This window comes from Loxodonta africana, chromosome 25 (assembly GCF_030014295.1).
Source record: "Loxodonta africana isolate mLoxAfr1 chromosome 25, mLoxAfr1.hap2, whole genome shotgun sequence".
Taxonomy (NCBI): Eukaryota; Metazoa; Chordata; class Mammalia; order Proboscidea; family Elephantidae; genus Loxodonta; species Loxodonta africana.
The window spans coordinates 50101885-50124439 of NC_087366.1; the positions used below are offsets into that span (position 1 = coordinate 50101885).

General features: G+C 42.5%; 1 protein-coding gene across 2 annotated transcripts; it reads right to left on the reverse strand.

Moving 5' to 3' along the window:
- Positions 1-257: 257 nt before the first annotated feature.
- LOC100672618 (histone H3.3A) lies at positions 258-10620 on the reverse strand. Of its 2 annotated transcripts, XM_064276797.1 has the most exons (5): positions 10494-10601; positions 9725-9812; positions 8844-8994; positions 7466-7619; positions 258-900 (listed from the first exon to the last, which is right to left on the reverse strand). In XM_064276797.1, exons 3-5 carry the CDS (start codon positions 8969-8971, stop codon positions 772-774), a joined length of 411 nt encoding a protein of 136 aa, XP_064132867.1. In that variant the 5' UTR covers positions 8972-8994; positions 9725-9812; positions 10494-10601; the 3' UTR covers positions 258-771. The 2 variants fall into 2 exon arrangements, with proteins under 2 accessions (XP_064132867.1, XP_064132866.1); XM_064276796.1 differs by lacking the exon at positions 9725-9812 and having other exon boundaries at positions 10494-10620.
- Positions 10621-22555: the final 11935 nt, after the last annotated feature.

Here is a 22555-nt window from a genome sequence, read left to right on the forward strand (position 1 = left end):
TACTAAGTATTTCCAGCAATCCTGCTGATCAGTTAGGTTTGAGAATTACTGATTTAGAATACAACATATCGAGAATGAAGACCTGGTTTTGGCAAACAGATTTACTATCTGTAAAGCTAAAAATCAAAGGAAAGACAGTAGCTCCAGTTTCCTTTCCACACCAAAATTGTTTGAATATAAAATTCAAATTAATTCACATAAAAATTGCAAGTGAATTAACTGTACGGATAAAGATGATAATAAAGACCAAAAGCAAGTATAGTTTAATGTATTTTAATAGCAAACTTACAGAACAGCACAGAAGACAGACAACATTAAAAACATGTACTTGCATGTACGACAACTCAGTTAGAAAAGTAGAGTGAATGGATGGAATCTACTGTATGATAAAAATGCTACAAACACCATTTAGTTGCCGTCAATAAGAAATTTACTTGTTTTAAAAAAATCCAAATGCTGGCATTGTCCAGAAAAATTTAACAGGTTTATTTATAATTGTTATAAAGTTGAACTGCTGAAACTTGTTCACTGAAACATTTTGACTTGCATTAATGCTTTATGTCCCCGCATTTATATTAAAAATTCACACACAAATGAAAATGGAAAAACTGCCAATACCTGATTTCTTTCCCCTATTTTTCCATTTGCAATCATATACTTAGGTACCTTTTAACCCCATGGAAAAAAAATATCTAACATTCAGAACTACCAGTAACAGGAAGAAGAGAATTTTTTTTAAAAGAATGAAATGTTTCCCATCATAGTGGATTCTTAAGCACGTTCTCCACGTATGCGGCGTGCTAGCTGGATGTCTTTTGGCATAATTGTTACACGTTTGGCATGGATAGCACACAGGTTGGTGTCTTCAAAAAGGCCAACCAGATAGGCCTCACTTGCCTCCTACAACAGGAATGAAGGGAAAAAAAAAAAATTAATGGTCTTATTTCCAATAGGTAAGATATCTATACAACTATGAATTAGAACTGACATTTTTAAATCCTCTAAAAACCTACACTTTAGAAGATGTTGACTATTTTGCCAAATGCTTACATTTTCAAACCGTGAGACAAAAGTGAAAAATCAGCTGATTAAAAGTCAAAAGCTCAAGTCTATAAATCTTCATCAATTACACAAGGGTCCAATTAATTTATTATTACCAGAGTTTAATTTCTAGTAAATGGAAATGTCTTGAGTGAAAACAAGAAATCCAATTTAAACTCCTCTAACATTCTCTTATCCCTACAAACAGAATCATGTATTTAATCCAAATATCCCCTCCACTCTGTCCCCAGTCTTCTTAATCCAAACTCTACTCACACTTCAAGATCTGTTTGAACCTCTGCCTCGCCAAGTAATGCAATACAGGTGACAATGGTTTCCATGGTACGGTCCTCTCATCTATCTTTCCTTTTAGACCTCAGTTTTATCACAAGAGTACTTTCAGACATTTTACAGATGCCTGAAAAATTAAACATCTGCTTAGGCATCTTGTTTTCCCAGTCATCATTTTAACTGATTTAGTGGCGTGGGAGCATTAAATGAGAAGTTTTTTGGTCCCCTCTCTAAGCAAAAGTTACTTCTCTGTTCCAGATATATTTAGGGGGAAAGTAAATTTTTATAGTTGTTAATTTTTATTCCAGTAAAAAATAATCACTCCCATTTTGTAATCTTTACATAATGATGAAACTAAGCAAACTAAGCAATTTAAGGCCTATGATGCTAATACACAAGGTACGTACACAGAAAAAGCTAGCTTTGTTTTTAACAAAAATTTTGACTTTGTAATAAAATTGACAATCCACTTTCAAAAGTATTAACACACCAGTTATTAACTCCAATGGTTACATTATTTAATTTTATGGAAAAAAAAATTTCCTACACATTTATACCTTCAACCTTGGTCATCAAAACAAAACACAAAAAAACTTAAACCCACTGAATAGATTCTGACTTAGAAACCCTACAGGACAGAGTAAACTGCCCCATAGGGTTTCCAAAGCTGTAAGCTTTATGAAAGCAGGCTGCTACATCTTTATCCTCAGAGCAGCAGGCAGACTCAAACTGCTGACCTTCTGGTTAGCAGCCAAGTGCTTAACCAGTGTACCACTATGGCTGTCTTATCTCTACTCTTCCATAAAAATGTTACTATCCCTACCTATTTTTTTCTCTAGCATTTGTTATCAAAAGCTTCATCTTATTTACCTCCCTTTTAAGGTCTAGCCTAAGACTATCCCATGAAAGAGAAAGCAGAAGCAAGCACTCCTCTTGCCAGGTACTGGTAACCCTGAGCTTCTCCTTATTCTCTGGCACTCTTAATTGCCCTTGTATTTCAGCCGTCTTTTCAGGTCCTTAAGTTACCTGATGTTAAAAAACAAAACCAAACCCGCTGCCATCCAGTCGATTCTGACTCATAACGACCCTATAGGACAGAGTAGAACTGCTCTGTAGGATTTCCAAGGAGTGGCTGGTGGATTCGAACTGGTGACCTTCTGGTTAGCAGCTGTATAGTTCTTAACCACTGTGCCAATAGGACTCCACCTGATGAGACCTTATTGTATATTCCCAATGCCTTGACTTGTATATCTAATCCTTTTTTAAAATGTCTTTTCAATGCAGGCTGTCCCTCAGATCTTACTACTCTGAGTGTTAAAAAGCAAAAATCCTCAATATTCAGCAATTCATTCTTGAGTTATTCTAGAAGTGGTTAAAAAGTCTGGAAAACTTGGCATGGTGTAGGTGTCTTTCTAGAGGGTGGGGAATTCACAACACACATGAGCATATAGCACTGAAGTTCCACAGGCAGGAAGCCAGTTTAATTTAGTTCAACCTGGCATGTCTGAGGATTATACAAACTTAGAATGCTTTAAGGAAATTCAGCACTAGGAACTGTTATGTGACAGGCCAACAGGTCTTGTGGTCAAGTTCTGGAAACCATTTAGAATGGCACGATCTCTCAGCTCCCCTGGGCTTCGCAGATATGGTAGCTGGGGCTCTCAATGCTCCCTTAGAACTCAGGAGCCTGTTTATAGGGTTGTATCTGGTCAGCTCAGGGAGAAGATTTAATACCCACAAGGGGTTTGACCATGACCCAGATATCTCTGGTTCTATTACCAATCTCTCAAAGTCACTCAAACATTAAGGCTGTAATGGGAATTAAAGACTGCCATATTAATCCATTATCCAATGAACATAATTAAAAATACCACACAACTGCAGGAAAATATTAATTCACATTTTAATATGTATCCTATATCTGACCCTTCCACCATTTGAAAACACCAAAGTATACTGTAAGTTCAGACTCTCAGGCATTAAAGGCAAAGGCTAAATTTTAAGTTAGTCAATTCTCGATAACTTACGGCAAACCTAAACTAGCTTCTGGTTTACCACCCTCACTTAACTACCTACCTTCCCCTTCCCTCCTTTTAGTCTGATTAAACAGAAGTGACAGCTGGAATTATATTTCAACTGCTGTCTTCTGTTATATTTCTATAAGCAAATTCTCCATTTCCATATCTTTAAGAACTAAAATGTATGTAGAAAAAAAGGAAACACAAAGCCAAAGCCTGTAAACAAAGACCACCCTTTCCAATCAAGGTAAGAGATACCTAAGCACAGCAGCACAGGTAAATGCTTTCTTCAAAACCAATACAACCACCCCTTATGCCAAGTATAAAATACATACCTTATTAAAGCAGAAACGGAAACTCTTCCATTGAATGGTTTGTTGGATGAATAACTTTACAAAGACAATGGCCCTTGACCGAGATTGTTTCATAATCTAGATTTACAAGGCTGTTATTACTGACACTTAAGAGCTTTGGAGGCCTACAGGTCAAAAATGCTGGGCTTAATGTGCTGTGTTCTTTAAGCACAGTCCTAATAACCCTAACTAGAATTGACACAAAAATAACAAAATTAGCAGCTTTACGTCAATGCTTGGGAATCTTAGTGATGTTTCTGTATTTAAGACACAGTAGGAAAAAGTGACTTGCAATTGTAATAATTTTAAATAACATGAGAACTGAAGATAATCAGCTATCAAGACAGAAAATTAAGAAGTTTTAAGTAACAGCATGGGAGATTTCAATAGTTGAAATTTCAGTAATTTCAACTCAATGAGAATTTAATGGACACTCACTCCTAGAATTCACCAATCAAACGAAGTTTAGTCTAACCATAGAAACAGCTCAACCAATTACACTTCAGTGCAGAATCCACCTATCAAACCTCCCTCACATATAAAGCAAAAGCTAGCACAGCAACAGCTGCCCTGAAAATCCTCCAATGGAGTGTATGGAGATTCTGGACCCTCCCCGAAGATGGTGATTCAGGTCTGCGGTGGTGCCTAGCAATCTGCATTTTTAACTATCCCTCCTCTCCCATATGCTTCTGACAGGGGTGGTGGTCTCATCACATTTTGAGACGTCTAAAAAACGTCAAATATACAATACAGAACAGGTTACTTGATTGATGTCATAGCTGCACCCAAATGCATATGTTACTCACGAGCATTTCAAGTTTTTAATCTTGGCGTAACCACAAATGTTTCAAACACATAACCACCTCTAGAATAGTATTTCTCAAAACTCTGACACTCTGGAGCTAGGATTAAATTCAATATGCTTCCCATATAAGTGGAAATCCATAATCCTCTTTAGTGAACTGCAAGTCTTCAAATCCCTGACCCTTTACATGTCCAGTATCATCCTCAAGCAACTCATTCTACCCTCAAGCCAATCCCAACCACTACTCACTGGTCCTTTTATCTCAATGAATAATTCTTTAAATAAGCACCCTCCATTTGCCTCTTCAGGTTCAGGAAAATATTCATTCAAGCATTTGTTTCACGCAGGTCACCGTTGCTAAAAACCATAATTATAACACAGACTGCTAGTCCTCTATCTCAATGTCCTGCAGCACACCATAAACCAAACCAGAGGATTCTTTCAACATTTAGTGTGCAAATTCCAAAATGGCACGTTGGAATGTGCACTAGACTTTGGAATCAAAGATGGATTTGGGTTGAAATTATGATGTTGCCATTTTCCCTGTTTATGTTTGTTAAAGCTACCCATTTGCGGTATATTTCTGTTACAGCAGCACTAGATAACTAAGACAGAATTTGGGACCAAGAAGCAGAGTTCTGCTCTAATAGATGCCTAAACTGTGGAAGTGGTTTGGGTAACAGGTAGAAGCTGGAAGAGTTTTAAGGTGCTAAGAGTGAAAGCCTAGATTGCCTTGAAGAGACTGTTGGTAGAACTATGTATGTCAAAGGCAATTCTGGTGAGGGGTCAGAAGGAAGCTACAGAGAAAGTCTCTATTGTCTTGGTACGTATGGAGCCAGAATGTTGCTAGAAATGTGGGTGTTAAATGTGCTTCCGGTAAGGCTTTAAAAGAAAATGATGAGCATGTGACTGGACAATGGAGGAAAGGCGATGCTGTTTATTCAGTGGCAAAGAACCTGTCTGAATTATGTTGAAATGTTTGGTGGCAAGTAGAACTTGTAAGCCATGAACTTGGGTATATGGCTAATGAACATTTCTAAGCAAGATCTTAAATGGGCTGTGTGGTTTCTCCTTGCTGCTTATCGTAAAACACGAGACGAAAGAGATGGGCTTAAAAATGAACTGTGCAAAATGAAAACAGAACTTAAAAGATTGGGAAAATTCTGTTGTACAAACTAAGGATGTGTCCTAGAATGTTCACCAAGGACGTGACTACACACTCTTTTGTTAAAACAGATTAAACCTGTGACTGATGGATCTAAACAGCTACCACAGGAGAAAACCTGTAAGCTTAGACTGAAGGGGACAGAAAAAGAACAAAAGGAAAGGATTTGGTCTGCTTTTTTTTGGAATTCTACAGGCAGGAAACAGGCCAAAGGAACTATATCTGTTGTCCTCCTCCAAGAAAAGGACCACCCCTGGAGCAGCTGGGGAGATCAGAACTGTTGGAAAGAGCAGGCAAGCAGGGCCTTCTTGGTTTCAAAGGGCAGGACCCTGGTCACCTGGATCTCAAAGAGTGGGGCCACAGCCTCCTCGGTTTCAAAGAGTTGAATCTTTACTAACTCAGTTGCTGAGTGTGGGGCCACAGCCAATGTGTGCTAGAATATCGGGCCAGTGCTCAAACCCGAGGGGGTGGGGCTGACATGTCCAAGGGGCAGAAGAATGGGGGCTGCCAGGGATGAGGGGGTGGGGTCGCCACTCAAACAGACTAGGAGAATGGTGTACCTAAAGCCGAGGGAGCAGAGTTACCATCCCAGGGGGCCTAGAAGGTGGAGCCGAAGCCCAGGGCCAAGGGCCCTCTACCTAGAATTCAGAGGGCAAGCAGATGGTCTCAGGGAACAGAGCATTATTTTCATGTCTTGAGAGCTAATTTATTCTGCTGGGTTTTAGCCCTTCTTTCCCTCCAATTTCTCCCACTGGTAACAGAAATGTCTACCTTGTGCCTGTTCCCACTATACTTTGGAAACACGTAACTTGTGTTCTAGATTTCACAGGTTCACAGATGAAGAGGAATTTTGCCCAGGGATGGAATATGCCTGAAATTTAACCCATATCTGATTTAGACGCTTCGGAAAATGAGATTTTGGATCTGAAGTTAATTTAAGCTTTTTGGGATGATGTGATAGGGTGAATGTACTTTTCACGTGCCAAGGTAGAATGTTATCAATTATGTTCACCCAAAGCATGTGCCGTAAATCCTAACCTCTATACCTGTTGTTTGGAAACCCTGGTGGCATAGTGGTTAAGTGCTATGGCTGCTAACCAAAGGGTTGGCAGTTCAAATCTGGCAGGCACTCCTTGGAAACTCTATGGGGCAGTTCTACGCTGTTCTATAGGGTTCCTATGAGTTTGGTTTTTGGTTTATAGCTGTTGTTACAATCCCATTCAGGAATGGAGTCTCTCTGTTATGCTAACGAGCAGGATTAGTGCAGGGTACATCTTGAGTCAATCTCTTTTAAGATATAAAAGATTGAACAAACGGGAAGAAGCAGTGATGGGGGAAGAGAAATGCCAAACCACATAAAGACTGCCCAGGAGCAGAAGCTCAGAAGAGATAAGGACTTTTGTCTAGGGAGAGAAAGATTTCCCCTAGAGCTAGCTCTCAATTTGGACTTCTAGCCTCCTAAGCTGTGACAAAATGAATTTCTGTTAAAACCACGCATTTGTGGCATTTCTGTCATAGGAGCACTAGATAACCAAGAAAATGACTTCAGCAACTTAACCTTTCTAAAATCTCGTCAGCAGTGAAATTAAGATCATCACCTACCTCATAAACTAGTGATGACCAACTTACATAACAGCAACTTAACCTTTCTAAAATCTCGTCAGCAGTAAAATTAAGATTATCACCTACCTCATCAACTAGTGATGACCAACTTGCATAAACACAAACATTTAGTTCTGTTCTTGCTACACGGAACTCAAATGCTCAGAGCCTCCCCGACCTGTCATTTTACCTGCAAAGCACCAATAGCTGCGCTCTGGAAACGCAGATCTGTTTTGAAGTCCTGAGCAATTTCTCGCACCAGACGTTGGAAGGGAAGTTTGCGAATCAGAAGTTCAGTGGACTTCTGATAACGTCTGATTTCCCGGAGTGCCACAGTACCAGGCCTTTAAAAAAAAAAAAAGAAAAGGAAGAAAGAAATTGTTACCAAACACAAAAAGATAATCAGCCAGCTTCAAAGAAACACAAATTAAAAACAAAACATTCAGCTCGTATTCACCTTCCGTATCAAATTTCACTGTCCAATTTATGACCTCAACATTCAAGTCTAACAAACAGTAACAGTAACTTTAAAATAAAAAAGTACAAAACTAAAGTAGGTTCCTGCCAGGGAGCTTATCAAAGTTCCATTTATTTTCTTCAACTTTTAACTTGTACATATGAATCACTAACTTCTGTTTTAATTACGGCTCCGGAAGGTATCAGTTGCCATTAATAAAGAAGTCAAGATTGTTCAGGGAACACTCTCCTCAATTTCTTTCTACTCTCCCCCTTCCCATCTCAACTCTCAATTCTTTTAAAAGCTCTTCAAGACCCACCAACACAACTCAATGAGATTTTATTTAAAAATACACTTGTGGTGTTTAGGTTCAGTATCCCAGAATACTTTGACTACTGCCCATCCCTCATAAATTATTACGTTTCAGTTGTCATAATTGTGCAGTGTTTCTTCCATATGGAAAAGTTTATTACTAAGTGACTGTCAGCAAGAAATTTATCTCTAATTCTGACTTATTTCTTCCACTGCATGAGCTTTTATTTTAGGTTAACCATAAAATCATCTGCAGACAGAAGCCACCTAAGATGGACAACTTCTGCCCTCTAATGGTAGATGTCCTTAACAACACTGCTCAGATAGTTCAAAACCAAATGAGCTAATACTGAAGGAAATAAACCAGTGAAAGTAAACGAGAGCCTGGGACCACTTTACTCAAAAACAAACAAACAAAAAAACAAACTAAACTTGATTATTATTTTTTTACCTAAAGCAAAGATATCCCCCCAAAATGCATTTTAAAAACACATTACCATTAAAAACTTCTACCACTTTAGTAACTAAATGTTAATATTCCATTGACATTATTGATGTATTAAGTCTCCTTAGGCCTAAGGGTCAGATTACGGCTTCAAAATTAAAACATATTCCTAATAAAACCTAAGGCTTTATATCCTTCTCCCTCAAGTATTAGGAAATAATCAAGACAGGAAAACACATCAGTCTCTCCAAAGCAAAAAGTTTGCTTGTTATCCACCTTTTTGTTAGATTATACGGATACTGCTGCAGGAGATCACCTCTGTCCCGCATTTCTTTCCCTCTTCTGTTTTAATACCTGTAACGATGAGGTTTCTTCACCCCTCCAGTAGAGGGCGCACTCTTGCGAGCGGCTTTTGTTGCCAGTTGCTTCCTGGGTGCTTTACCACCGGTTGATTTGCGGGCGGTCTGCTTTGTACGAGCCATGGTATAGAGACCTCCTCACTTACCTACCAGCATCAAAAAAAAAAAAACAAAAAAAAACCCACTATATTCAACTACCAAACATATAAGTTTTTCTGTATCCCTTCCCCAAATCTGGAAATTACGGTATAAAAAAAAAAAAGTCCGTAATGTTATGTAATTTAAAAGCGTACAGATTACGTCTACCATCTAAATACCACTTCTTAAAACAAACTGTTAGCATTAATACCAATCATCTCTCAAAATACCAATCATGAGTAACAAAGAGCAAAACAAAAAGACCCCAGCAGTCTTTGCTCCAATTTCTTTAATTAAAGCAGAAATTAGAAATGTCTGTAAACATTTGATTCACCGACAAGTCAAAAGAACGAAGCCACAAACCACAGAGAGGTCGACTCAAATTACAGCAAAAAGGGCTTTAGCCCCCCCCCGCCCCCGCGTCTGGCAGTTGATGGATCGCTGTAAATATCTGAAAACGTTCATGGTTTTGCATCTTTCCAGTTATGTCGACAAAAACGCAGCTCGCAAAACAGGAGAGGAACAGCAGCTAGCACCAGCGAGCATTCTACAAAGCACTATCTCCCTTCTAGTCCAAAACAAGCTTCGGATCGGGAGGAAAAAAAAAAAAAACAGCGCCCCGCACCCAGGCTTTAATTCCCGCACGAGCTCGGCCGGCTGGTCCACCCCAAGCACCACATAAACTTTTGGGTTTGCCTCCTCGGGGCCCCCCGGCCCAGGGTCCCCCAGCCTGCCCACCTCGCTCCCAGCGTCTCGCGCAGGCACAAACACGGCTCCCCGACCAGAACAAGATGGAAACAATCGCAAAACGTATCCGATTCCCTTCCTAAGAAACAAAACACCAAATCGCTCGAAAATACCCTGATCCCCTGCCACGTGCCGCCCTCCAAAATGCAAAAGTTTTTTGCATTTCAAATACATCAAGTTTCCGCTTCTCCAAAAAAGGAAAAAAAATTCCCTCTTTAAAAATTTTCCTCCTTGTTTGAAATGGGGAAGAGAGAAACGGGGGAGAAAATATGATCGGTGACCAAAGAGAGACAAGATGGTGAAGCTTAGCAACAACTGTGGGGAAGCAGCAAAAAGCGAGTTACCCCAGGGTGGGAAGCCGCGGCGATTTCCACCCCTTTCCCGCCCGAAAACTGGGGGCCGGGACCCGGGGGCGGTAGTTAAGACGCCCGCGCGGGTCGTGGTGAAGGTCTGGGGTCCGGGGAAGGGGCGGCGGGAGGGATTTCACCGAAGAAAGGGGAGCTAGGGGCGCGGGGAGGAGGGCGAGCAGGCTCGGCGCCGCGGCGGTTGCTGCTGTTGGGCTGAGGCGGCGAGAGATTAGGGAGCTGCCGCCGCCTGAGGAGAGAGGGAAACTCGCTCTTCACCTCCGTTTCTGGGCCAAAAAGTTTGTGGGCTAAGCCGGAGGGGCTGCGGGTACCCTCCCCGCGCCACCAAGGCTCTGCTTGGGGCTGACGGGAAGCGGTGCTCGGTTCCGGGAAAGCGGGCAGACGGGGAAACTTACCCCCCTCTCCTTCGGCTGGAGCTCGGCGAGCGAGAGGCGGCGCTGGCGTTAGAGAGCGACGGCGGCGCGGTAGCGGCTGCGAACACAATTGAAAGATGGCTGACACCGAGGCTATCCCCCAACACACGCCGCCCCGCCCCCGCGCCGCGCGCCAGCCAATCACACACAATGGAGGGAAGGCTCGGCCCCGCCCCCGCTCCCCCGCTCGCGTCCCGCCCCCGCCCCTCCCCCCGCGCGCCCGTTCGCTCGCGCGTGCTCGCCCCTCCCCCGCGCGCCGCCCGCTCCCTCCTCCCGGCTGCCTCGCGCGGTGTGTGTACAAACACAAAAGACATGCTCAGGGGCCGCCGGCTCTCCGCCGAGACGGCCGCTCGCCCCCGCCTGAGCCCCGCTCCCCAGCCTCGCCTTCCCGCCCCGCTCCGTTCGCACACGTCGTCGAGCCCCCGAAGCCCGGGTTTGGGGCGCCAAAGGGGACGGGAGGGGGGAGGGGGGCGGGAGGAGACGCGACGGGTGAACGCCCGGCCTGCGGGCGTCTCGGGCCGCGCGGGAGAGGAGGGCGCGCGCGAGCCCCGGCGCGCGCCCGCGAGGGCCCCGGGCGGCGTGGGGGCGGGGAGGCGGTCGCGGCCCGCCGGGTCGCCGCGCCCCATCGAGAGCACTACCCAACAGGAAGCCTGCAAATAGCAGCTCCGTGGTTCCTCGCCCACTTTCGGATGGGACTGCTGGAAAGCTGTCAGGCCCTCGTCCCGCTTTCCCTCCGGGCGAACTGCGGCCGGGTCTGGGGCGCGTTTGCCCGGCTCGGACCTGCGGGTCGGGCCGCGGCCGGCAGACAACTTTATCTGCTTAGTCTGTGCCCTGGCCGCGGCGGGTCGCCGGTGCGCGGGGTGCAGGTCGCGGGCGGCAGCGCGGTCTCGGCCACCGGGGAGCCATCGCAGCTGGCGGGCTCCAGGGTTGAGGGCACGGGGCTCGCCCTTTTCCGGGGCTGGGGTGCCTCCTGCAAGATGGCTGTATTTTGTAAGCGTCTCAAACAGTGTATGGAACACACAGTTAACTGCATCCGGGCCCGAGGACCAGACCTGGCAGCGTCTGCCAGCCAGTGGGGGCCTTTTCACCGTCTCAATAGTAGGGCTCGGTAGCATTGCTTCAGAAGGCATTGGAACGGGTACTCAGATGTTGTCAGCTTCTGCATAGTTTAGACGAGGCAGAAAACGGCAGAAATAAGAAACGTGGTTTGGGGCTTATTACATTTACTCATTTTTCAGTTGTCTGTAGCGTGGGAAACACTCTCCATGATTCATGTTGTGCACATTATTTGCCAGTTGTTAGGCCTTAGAAATCTGAACCATCCCCAGATGGCACTGACAACGCTTCACAACTCTCTGTGAAGATTTTCAGCAGAAGGGTCTTGCAGACATCCCATAAGATAGTAAAGGAGATAAATTTCATAGATGAGGGGTACTAACTGCTGTTTGTAGTCTGAAGATCTCACAAAGCGTTTTAGTCATAAACATTATCCTAGAACAGATATATGGAAATCGAATATGAGGGAGGGAGTATATTTGTCCAAGGTCACTGAAGTGAGGAACAGACCCAGGAGAAACAAAAAAATCTAGACCTTCTATTTCATTATTATTTAATGAGTGTTAAGTGTCCGTGGTTGCTGTGCAGAACACACGCAGATACCAGCCTATCCTAAAAGCACATATGCAAAAAAGCCTCGGCTGAGCTGCCAGCCGAGAATCCTATCATTCGAGCCAAGAAGACTTTTTTTGTTTTGTTTTGCTTTGTTTTGGGGAAACCAAAATATTTGTTGTTGAATTTATCCAGGAGGGCTGTTCTACATCAATTAAGTTCGTCATGTCTTCAAGAATGTTAAATGATGTAGGTAATATTCTTTTTGTATGCTAGATGTTTCCATTGCTTCTATTTCTTGGCTTTAAAAAACATTTTTTAGGAAGGGAAAGAGTATTTTCAGTGAAATAGTTCTGATCTTGGATTATGTGAACCAACTCAACTGTCCATCTGTAAAATGGGAATAATAATGTTATCCGCGTGAAGGGAGGCCACAAGGCCTTTCTAGCTGTAGGATCTAGTACTTAGGCACCTGGATATGTATCTGGTTACCTATCTAGTGGCTTCAGGAAGTTTTTTAATTGAGCAAATATTTACTGAGTGCCAACTATGTGCCAGGCACAATCCTAGGTGCTGGGAATACTACAGTGAACAACACAAGCAATGTTCCTGCCCTCATGGGACTTAGGATATCTGGAAGCATTGCCTTGAATAGGGAATAGCACTGGCAGGGGGGCTTTGGAGTCCCAAGAACGGCAAGAACTGTAGCTGAAGGGAAAAAGGGAATTGTAGAGTCCAGATGATGGGGGGAGGAGAACTGCCAGGGCAGCAAACGGTTCCAAAGGCACAGGAGTCATTTCTAAATTGTCACAACTTCTAGAACCTTAGCCTAATAATGTCCTCAAAATTCAGAGTTAAAAAAAAAAAAAAAAGTCTCACCAAAAGAGAACCTACAGACTGGTAAAAATTTTTAGGCTACGATATATCTGACGAGGACCTAATCTCTAAAATCTATAGACTATTTCAACACCTCAACAAAAAGGTAAATAATCCAATTAAAAAATGGACAAAGGATATGAACAGACACTTCTCCAAAAGAGACGTTCAGGTGTTAGTAGACATATGAGGAAATGCTCGAGATCATTATCCTTTAGAAAAATGCAAATCAAAACTGCATTGAGATACCATCTCACCCCAACATTACTGGCACTAATCTAAAAAACAGAAAATAGCAAATGTTGGAGAGGTTGCGGGCAGATTGGAACTCTTATGCACTGCTTGTGGGAATGTAAAACGGTACAACCACTCTGGAAAATGACATGGCGTTTCCTTAGAAAGCTAGAAATAAGATCTAGCAATCCCACTCCTAGAAATATAACCTAGAGAAATAAGAGCCATCACACGAATAGACATGTGCACCTATGTTCATTGCAACATTACAACGGCAAAAAGATGGAAAGAACCTAAATGCCTATCGACAGATGAATGGATAAACAAATTAAGGTACGTACATACAATGGAATACTATGCAACAATAAAGAACAATGATATAACCTAGAGAAATAAGAGCCATCACACGAATAGACATGTGCACCCATGTTCATTGCAACATTACAACGGCAAAAAGATGGAAAGAACCTAAATGCCTATCGACAGATGAATGGATAAACAAATTAAGGTACATACATACAATGGAATACTATGCAACAATAAAGAACAATGATGAATCTGTGAAACATCGTGAATGAATCTATAGAACATTATGTGGAGTGAAATAAATCATGAAAGGACAAATACTGTGTGAGACTACTATTAAAAACCCAAGAAAAGGTTTACACACAGAAAGAAACAATCCTGGATGGTTATAAAGAGGAGACGGTTGGGGAGGGGAAATCACTAACTAGGTAGAAGACAAGTTAACTTTGGCGAAGGGAAGGACAACACACATTATAGGGGAAAGCAGCTCAACATGACCAAGGCAAATCTATAGAAGCTTCCTAGACACATCCAAACACCTTGAGGGACTGAGTTACTGGGGCTGAGGGCGGGGGACCATGGTCTCGGGTGACATCTAGGTCAATTGACATAACAGTTCATAAAGAAAATGCTCTAATCGTACTTTGGTAAGTAGCATGTAGGGTCTTAAAAACTTGGAAGTGGCCATCTAAGATAATCTATTGGTCTCATCATGTTCGGAGCAAAGGAGAATGAAGAAAACCAAAGACACAAGGAAAATAATGGACCACATGAAACACTAGCCTGAGCCCAGAAGAATAAGATGGTGCCCAGCTACCACCACCAACTGCTGTGACAGGGATCACAACAGAGGGTCCTGGGAGGACAGGGAGAAAAATGTAGAACAAAATTCAAATTCACAAAAAAAGACCAGACTTACTAGTCTGACAGAGACTGGAGAAATCCCAGACACTATGGCCCCCAGACACCCTGCTAACTCTGAACTGAAGCCACTCTTGAAGTCCATCTTTCAGCCAAAGATTAGATAGACCTATAAAACAATAACACATGTGAGGAGTGTGCTATTAGTTCAATCAAGTATACAGACCAAATGGGCAACACCCGTCCAAAAGCAAAGATGAGAAGGCAGGAAGGGACAGGAAAACTGGACCAATGGACATGAAGAACCCGGGGTGGAAAGGGAAAGGAGGAGAGTACTGACACATTGCAAGATTTACAATCAATGTCACAAACCAATTTGTGTTTAAATTTTTGAATGGGAAAAAAACAATGGGAAGAAGGGAAGCAAAAGCTTTTAAGTAAAAAAAAATTTCCCTGAATAGAATAGAATACTATGGCCAAGAATTTAGATTTGTTTATAAATTAAAAAGTAGAATGGAAAGGATTTGAAAAGCACCACTATTATTTTCTGCTTGGCACCTGTCAGTCAGTTCTCAATGAAAAAATCACTCCTGGTTCAGATGTTTGTGGCCACTCTAGTATTATCCTCCCCCACTCCCGCTTTACCACATCACTGTTTTTCTTTATTACGTTGCTCTAAGTCTGTCATATTTGTTTACTTGTTTATTATCTCCTCCTCAAGGAATATAAACTCCAGGATGGCACTGGGCTTATCGGTTTTTATCCAGTGGTCTAACACTGCCCCCCTCAGTTTGGAGTCTCCTTCCATTTGCGCTGTTGTTAGATGATGTTCAGTTGGTTCCAACTCTTAGTGACCCTATGTACAACGGAATGCAACACTGCCCAGTCCTGCGCCATCCTCACAATCATTGTTATGCTTGAGCCCATTGTTGTAGCCACTGTGTCAATCTATCTCATTGAGGGTCTTCCTCTTTTTTGCTGATCCTCAACTTTACCAAGCATGATGTCCTCCAGGGACTGATCCCTCCTGATAACATGTCCAAAGTATGTAAGATGCTGTCTTGCCATCCTTGCTTCCAAGGAACATTCTGGTTGTACTTCTTCCAAAACAGATTTGCTCATTCCTTTGGCAGTCCATGGTATATTCAATATTCTTCGCCAACACCACAATTCAAAGGCATCAGTTCTTCTTTCGTTTTCCTTATTCATTGTCCAGCTTTCATTTGCATATGATGTGATCGAAAATACCATGGCTTGGGTCAAGTGCACCTTAGTCTTTAAGCTGATGTCTTTGCTTTTCAACATGTTACAGAGGTCTTTTGCAGCAGATTTGCCAAATGCAATGCATCTTTTGATTTCTTGATTGCTGCTTCCATGGGCCCCCGTGTATCTGTCAGTTTTTTGTACTGTGGGGGCTTGCCTGCTGCTGTGATGCTGAAAGCTATGCCACTGGTATTCCGATACCAGGAGGGTTGCGCATGGCAGACAGGTTTCAGCTGAGCTTCCAGACTAAGACAGACTAGGAAGAAGGACCCAGCAATCTACTTCTGAAAAGAATTAGCCAGTGAAAACCTTATGAATAGCAGCGGAACATTGTCTGATATAGTGCCGGAAAATGAGCCCCCCCCCCAGGTTGGAAGGCACTCTAAAGATGACTGGGGAAGAGCTGCCTCCTCAAAGTAGAGTCAACCTTAATGACATGGATGGAGTAAAGCTTTTGGGACTCTCATTTGCAGATGTGGCACGACTCAAAATGAGAAGAAATAGCTGCAAACATCCATTAATAATTAGAACATGGAATGTGTGAAATACAAATCTAGGAAAATTGGAAATTGTCAAAAATGAAATGGAACACATAAACATCTATATCCTAGGCATTAGTAAGCTGAAATGGACTGGTATTGCCATTTTGAATCAGACAATCATACGGTCTGCTATGCTGGGAATGACAACTTGAAGTGGAATGGCATTGCATTTGTCATCAAAAAGAACGTTTCAAGATCTATCCTGAAGTACAACGCTGTCAGTGAAAGGATAATATCCATAAGCCTACAGGGAAGACCAGTTAATATGACTATTATTCAAAAGTATGCACCAACCACTAAGACCAAAGCTGAGGAAATTGAAGATTTTTACCAGCTTCTGCAGTCTGAAATTGATCAAACATGCAATCAGGATGCATTGATAATTACTGGTGATTGGAATGCAAAAGTTGGAAACAAGAAGTTGGAAAATATGGCCTTGGTGATAGAAATGATGCTGGAGATCGCATGATAGAATTTTGCAAGGCCAATGACTTCTTCACTGCAAATACCTTTTTTCACCAACATAAATGGTGACTATACACATGGATCTCACCAGATGGAATACACAGGAATCGAATCGACTACATCTGTTGAAACAGACAGTGGAAAAGCTCAATATCATCAGTCCAAACAAGGCCAGGGGCCGACTGCAGAACAGACCATCAATTGCTCATATGGAAGTTAAAACTGAAGAAAATTAGAACAAGTCCACGAGAGCCAAAGTACAACCTTGAATATATCCCACCTGAATTTAGAGACCATCTCAAGAATAGATTTGACACGTTGAACACTAATGACTAAAGTTGTGGAATGACATCAAAGACATCATACACGAAAAAAGCTAGAGGTCATTAAAAAGACAGAAAAGACCAAAATGAATGTCAGAAGAGACTCTGAAACTTGCTCTTGAACGTTGAGCAGCTAAAGCAAAAGGAAGAAATGAAATAAAAGAACTGAGCAGAAGATTTCAAAGGGCGGCTCTAGAAGACAAAGTAAAAGTGTTATAATGACACGTGCAAAGAGCTGGAGATAGAGAACCAAAAGGGGAGAACACGCTCAGCGTTTCTCAAGCTGAAAGAACTGAAGAAAAAATTCAAGCCGCGAGTTGCATTAGTGAAGGATTCTATGAGGAAAGTATTAAACAATGCAGGAAGCATCAAAAAAAGATGGAAGGAATACACAGAGTCATTACACCAAAAAAGAATAGTTGACATACAACCATTTCAAGAGGTAACATATGATCAGGAACCGATGGTACTGAAGGAAGAAGTCCAAGCTGTGCTGAAGCCATTGGTGAAAAACAAAGCTCCAGGAATTGATGGAATATCATTTGAGATATTTCAGCAAACAGATGCAGCTCTGGAAATGCTCACTCATCTATGCTAAGAAATTTGGAAGACAGCTACCTGGCCAACTGACTGGAAGAGGTCCATATTTATGCCTATTCCCAAGAAAAGTGATCCAACCGAATTCAGAAATTATTGAATAATATCGTTAATATCACAAGCAAGTAAAAGTGGCTGCAGCAGTATATCGACAGAGAACTGCCAGAAATTCAGGCTGGATTCAGAAGAGGATGTGGAACCAGGGGTATCATTGCTGATGTCAGGTGGATCCTGGCTGACAGCAGAGACTACCAGAAAAATGTTTACCTGTGTTTTATTGACTATGCAAAGGCAGTCAACTGTGTGGATCATAACAAATTATGGATAACAAGGTGCAGAACGGGAATTCCAGAACACTTAATTATGCTCATGAGGAACCTGTACATAGACCAAGAGGCAGTTGTTCGGACAGAACAAGGAGATGCTTGTGGTTTAAAGGTAGGAAAGGTGTGCGTCAGGGTTGTAACCTTTCATCATACCTATTCAATCTGTATGCTGAGCAAATAATCCTAGAAGCTGGACTATATGAAGAAGAACGGGGCATCAGGATTGGAGGAAGACTGATTAACAACCTGCTTTATGCAGATGACACAACCTTGCTTGCTGAAAATGAAGAGGACTTGAAGCACTTACCGATGAAGAACAAAGACCACAGTCTTCAGTATGGATTACAGCTCAACGTAAAGAAAAAAAAAAAAAAAATCCTCACAACTGGACCAATAAGCAACATCATGATAAATGGGGAAAAGTTTGAAGTTGTCAAGGATTTCATTTTACTTGGATCCACAATCAACACCCATGGAAGCAGCAGTCACGAAATGAAAAGATGCATTGCATTGGGCAAATCTGCTGCAAAAGCCCTCTTTAAAGTGTTGAAAAGCAGAGATGTCAGCTTGAAGACTAAAGTGCGCTTGACCTAAGCTATGGTGTTTTCAATCGCATCATATGCATATGAAAGCTGGAATGTATAAGGAAGACAGAAGAAGAATTGATGCCTTTGAATTGTGGTGTTGGTGAAGAATGTAGAATATACCATGGACTGCCAAAAAGACAAACAAATCTGTCTTGGAGGAAGTACAACCAGAATGCTCCCTGGAAGCAAGGATGGCAAGACAGCGTCTTACATATTTTAGACACATTGTCAGGAAGGATCAGTCCCTGGAGAAGGGCATCATGCTTGGTAAAGTAGAGAGCAAAAAAGAGAAAGATCCTCACCGAGATGGATTGACACAGTGGCTGCAACACTGGGCTGAAGCATAAAAATGATCGTGAGGATGGAGCAGGACCGGGCAGTGTTTCATTCTGTGGTACATAGGGTCACTATGAGTCGGAACCAGCTTGCTGGCACCTAACAACAACAACAGCTTCCATGGGTGTTGATTGTGGATCCAAGTAAAATGAAATCCTTGACAACTTCCGTTTTTTCTCCTTTCATCATGATGTTGTTTATTGATCAAGTTGGGGTCTCTCTCCATTTGGTACTCCTTCTTATTAGGTGATCTCATCTAGTTCCATGGAAACTTCCAAGTATGTACGAAAGTAGAACAGCATAAGGAAACCCCATGTACCCATCACCCAGCTTCAACAATTATCTACTCGTGACCAATCTCGTGTTTCATCTATGCCTCTACTTACCCCCACTTGAATTCTTTCGAAGCCAAGCCCAGACATCATACTGTTTCATCTGTAGATATTTCAGTCTGTACCTTAAGAGCCGAATAAATGGTTTATATGACTCTTAAAGCTGTTATACTCTATAGATTCTGCCTGTATTTGCCCTTTGTTGAAAAGTATAGATCATTTATCCTGAGGCTTTGGATCCCAGCTCTCTCTCTAAAACTGTCCATCCCTCAGTCTCGCTCACTAAATGGCATTTACTCAATTGCTCGACCAAAAGTACAGGCGTCCTCCTTGAACCTCCCCTTCTGTCGCCCTCATAGCTATGCCCTCAGCAGGTCCTGTTGGTTTTACCTCTGAGATGCTCCTTGGAATGACCTACTCTTTTCCTCCTGGCCTCTCACCTGGGCTCTCACCGTAACTTCCTATATGACCTTCCTTCTTCCACTCTTGTACCTCAGTATTCCATTCCCTACACAGATTAGATTTATAAAATGTTAATCAGATTGAGTCATATCCTTGCTTAAATCTGTTCAGTGACCTCTCACTGCTCTTGGATTTAAGATCCACACTGTGGGACCTGGCATCACTCCTCAACACCTCTGGTCTGTCAAGTCCTTCCCTGCCTTCTTAGGGTCATCACATGTGCTGTTTCTGAGGCTTGAATGCTCTTCCCCCTGCATTGCACAAGGCTGACTCATCTTGTAAGGTAACATTTCCAGACCTTCTCTGTATCATTTTACTCTTAGAACATGATCTTCTTTATAAGGTATGCCAAAGAAAAATGGAGGGAATTCGGGGTCATTTATATGAAATGTGACAAAAAATTATATATTTTTATATTGTGTAATCACTAACAAAAATCCTCATGACTGGGGCAATAAGCAACATCATGATAGCCGGAGAAAAGATCGAAGTTGTTGAGGATTTCATTTTACTTGGATCCACAACCAACACCCATGGAAGCAGCAGTCAAGAAATCAAAAGATGCATTGCATTGGGTAAATCTACGGCAAAGGACCTCTTTGAAGTGTTGAAGAGCAAAGATGTCACTTGAAGACTAAGGTGCACCTGACCCAAGCCGTGGTATTTTCAATCACCTCGTATGCATGTGAAAGCTGGACAGTGAATAAGGAAGACCGAAGAAGAATTGATGCCTTTGAATTGTGGTGTTGGCAAAGAATATTGAAAAACCATGGACTGCCAAAAGAATGAACAAATCTGTCTTGGAAGAAGTACCACCAGAAGGCTCCTTAGAAGCAAGGATGGCGAGACAGCGTCTTACATACTTTGGACATGTTGTCAGGAGGGATTACTCCCTGGAGAAGGACATCATGCTTGGTAAAGTAGGAGGTCAGCAAAAAAGAGGAAGACCCTTAATGAGATAGATTGACACAGTGGCCCCAACACTAGGCTCAAGCCTAACAATGATTGTGAGCATGGCACAGGACTGGGCAGCGTTTTGTTCTGTAGTACATAAGATCACAGTGAGTTGGAACCAACTTGACGGCACCTAATGACAGCAATCACTAACCAAAAAAAAAAAATCAAACCTATTGCCCTCAAGTCAATTCCAACTTACAGTGACCCTACAGGACAGAGTAGAACTGCCTCATAGGGATTCCAAGGAGCAGCTGGTGGATTTGAACAGCTGACCTTTTGGTTAGCAGCCTGACTCTTAACCGCTGTGCATAATCACTAGAAGAGAAAACACTAGGTTTTAGGGAAGATATTAAATATCAAACTTGTGTAAAGCTCCCAAAGAAAACACTTTTAAAGTTTTTAATGAGAAACTTTGAGCTTGCTTTCCAGGGTATAATTTTTTATATCAGGTTTTATGCTTGAAATGGCCATATGCAATTCCTGACCATGACGCCATAATGAAGATCTCTTCAAATCCTTGATCATCCTCACTATTTAACAACTTTGTTCACACAAGTGGATGATTAAAAAAAATTTTTTTTAATGTTTTTTTCCAATCATTCAAAAATGTTTGACAATTGAAGTTATATATTTAAGGCTTTCCCCTTTTTTCTATTAACAAATGTCATCTTGAAATTTCTTGTGAATGGATTTTGAACCCAATGAACTGTTTCTAAGGTTAAGTCTTTATAAATAGGAGACCCTGGGTGGTGCGAACGTGCTTGGCTGCTGACCAAAAGGTTGTAGGTTGGAGTCCACCCAGAGGTGCCTCAGAAGAAAAACCTGGTGATCTAATTCCCAAAAATCAGCCACTGAAAACCCTGTGGAGCACAGTTCTACGCTGACACACATGGGGTCACTTAGGCAGAATCGACTCTACAGCAACGAACTGGAATGGATTTAAAAATAATAATAATGCACTGTCCGGGGGCAGGATGAGAAGGCAGCAAGGGGTAGGAACTGGTTGAATGGACACAGGGAACCCGAGGAGGAAAGGGGGAGTGTGCTGTCACATTGTGGGAATCGCAACTAATGTCACAAAACAGTATGTGTATAAATTTTTGTGTGAGAAATTAACTTGAGCTGTGAACGTTCACGTAAAGCACAAATAAATAAATAAAGACTCCTCCCAGCACCATTGCAAAAAAGAAAAAAAAAACCCTATGGAGTAATTCTAGTCTATCACATGGGGCCGCTAAGTTGGAATTGATTTAATGGCATCCAGCAACACAACAAAAGTATCTGTAAGCAGAGATTTATAACTAAAGAGATATAAAATTAAAAAAAGTAATGACGTAGCTTAAATTTGCAGAATGCATGTTTACTGTTAGGACAGTCACTCTGCACCTGCCTTGGACACCACCAAAAAGGGCCTGTAAGCTACAGGTGGACAGAAGTGCCTGACATGAGCACAGAGATTCGGGTTGGCCACCCTGCCTGGCTGCCTCTTGGACTGAATGAATGCTCCCTGGGCACCTTGCAAGAGCATTCCTTGTGCTCCTTGTCGGTAACGGGCAACCCTCCACGCCCTGCAGGGCTAACGAATGGGTTCAGGGGTGGGAGTGCCTCCTTGGCTATGCTCAGTACATCACGGTGGAGCAATGTGTGGTGGGCACCACTCATCTGTTCAGCACTGCTGGGAGCATGCTGCACAAGGTTAGCCCCACACTGCTCAGGAGCCCTCAAAGGAACACCAAATGGGGCTGCTCACAACCAGAGGTGCTGGTCCCTTGGGCTGAGGAGACCCTTATCTCCCAGTAGTCCCACAGATCATAGTGAAGACCACTGGACTGCTCTGAGGTCTCAGCTCCAATGTCACCCCCTCAGAGAGCCATTCTTGAGTCCCTGTCTTCCCTGCCCCCACCCTATCATCCATTTTATACTCTATCACAGTTCCATGCTCTTTTTCTTCATAGCAAGACTTTCAAGC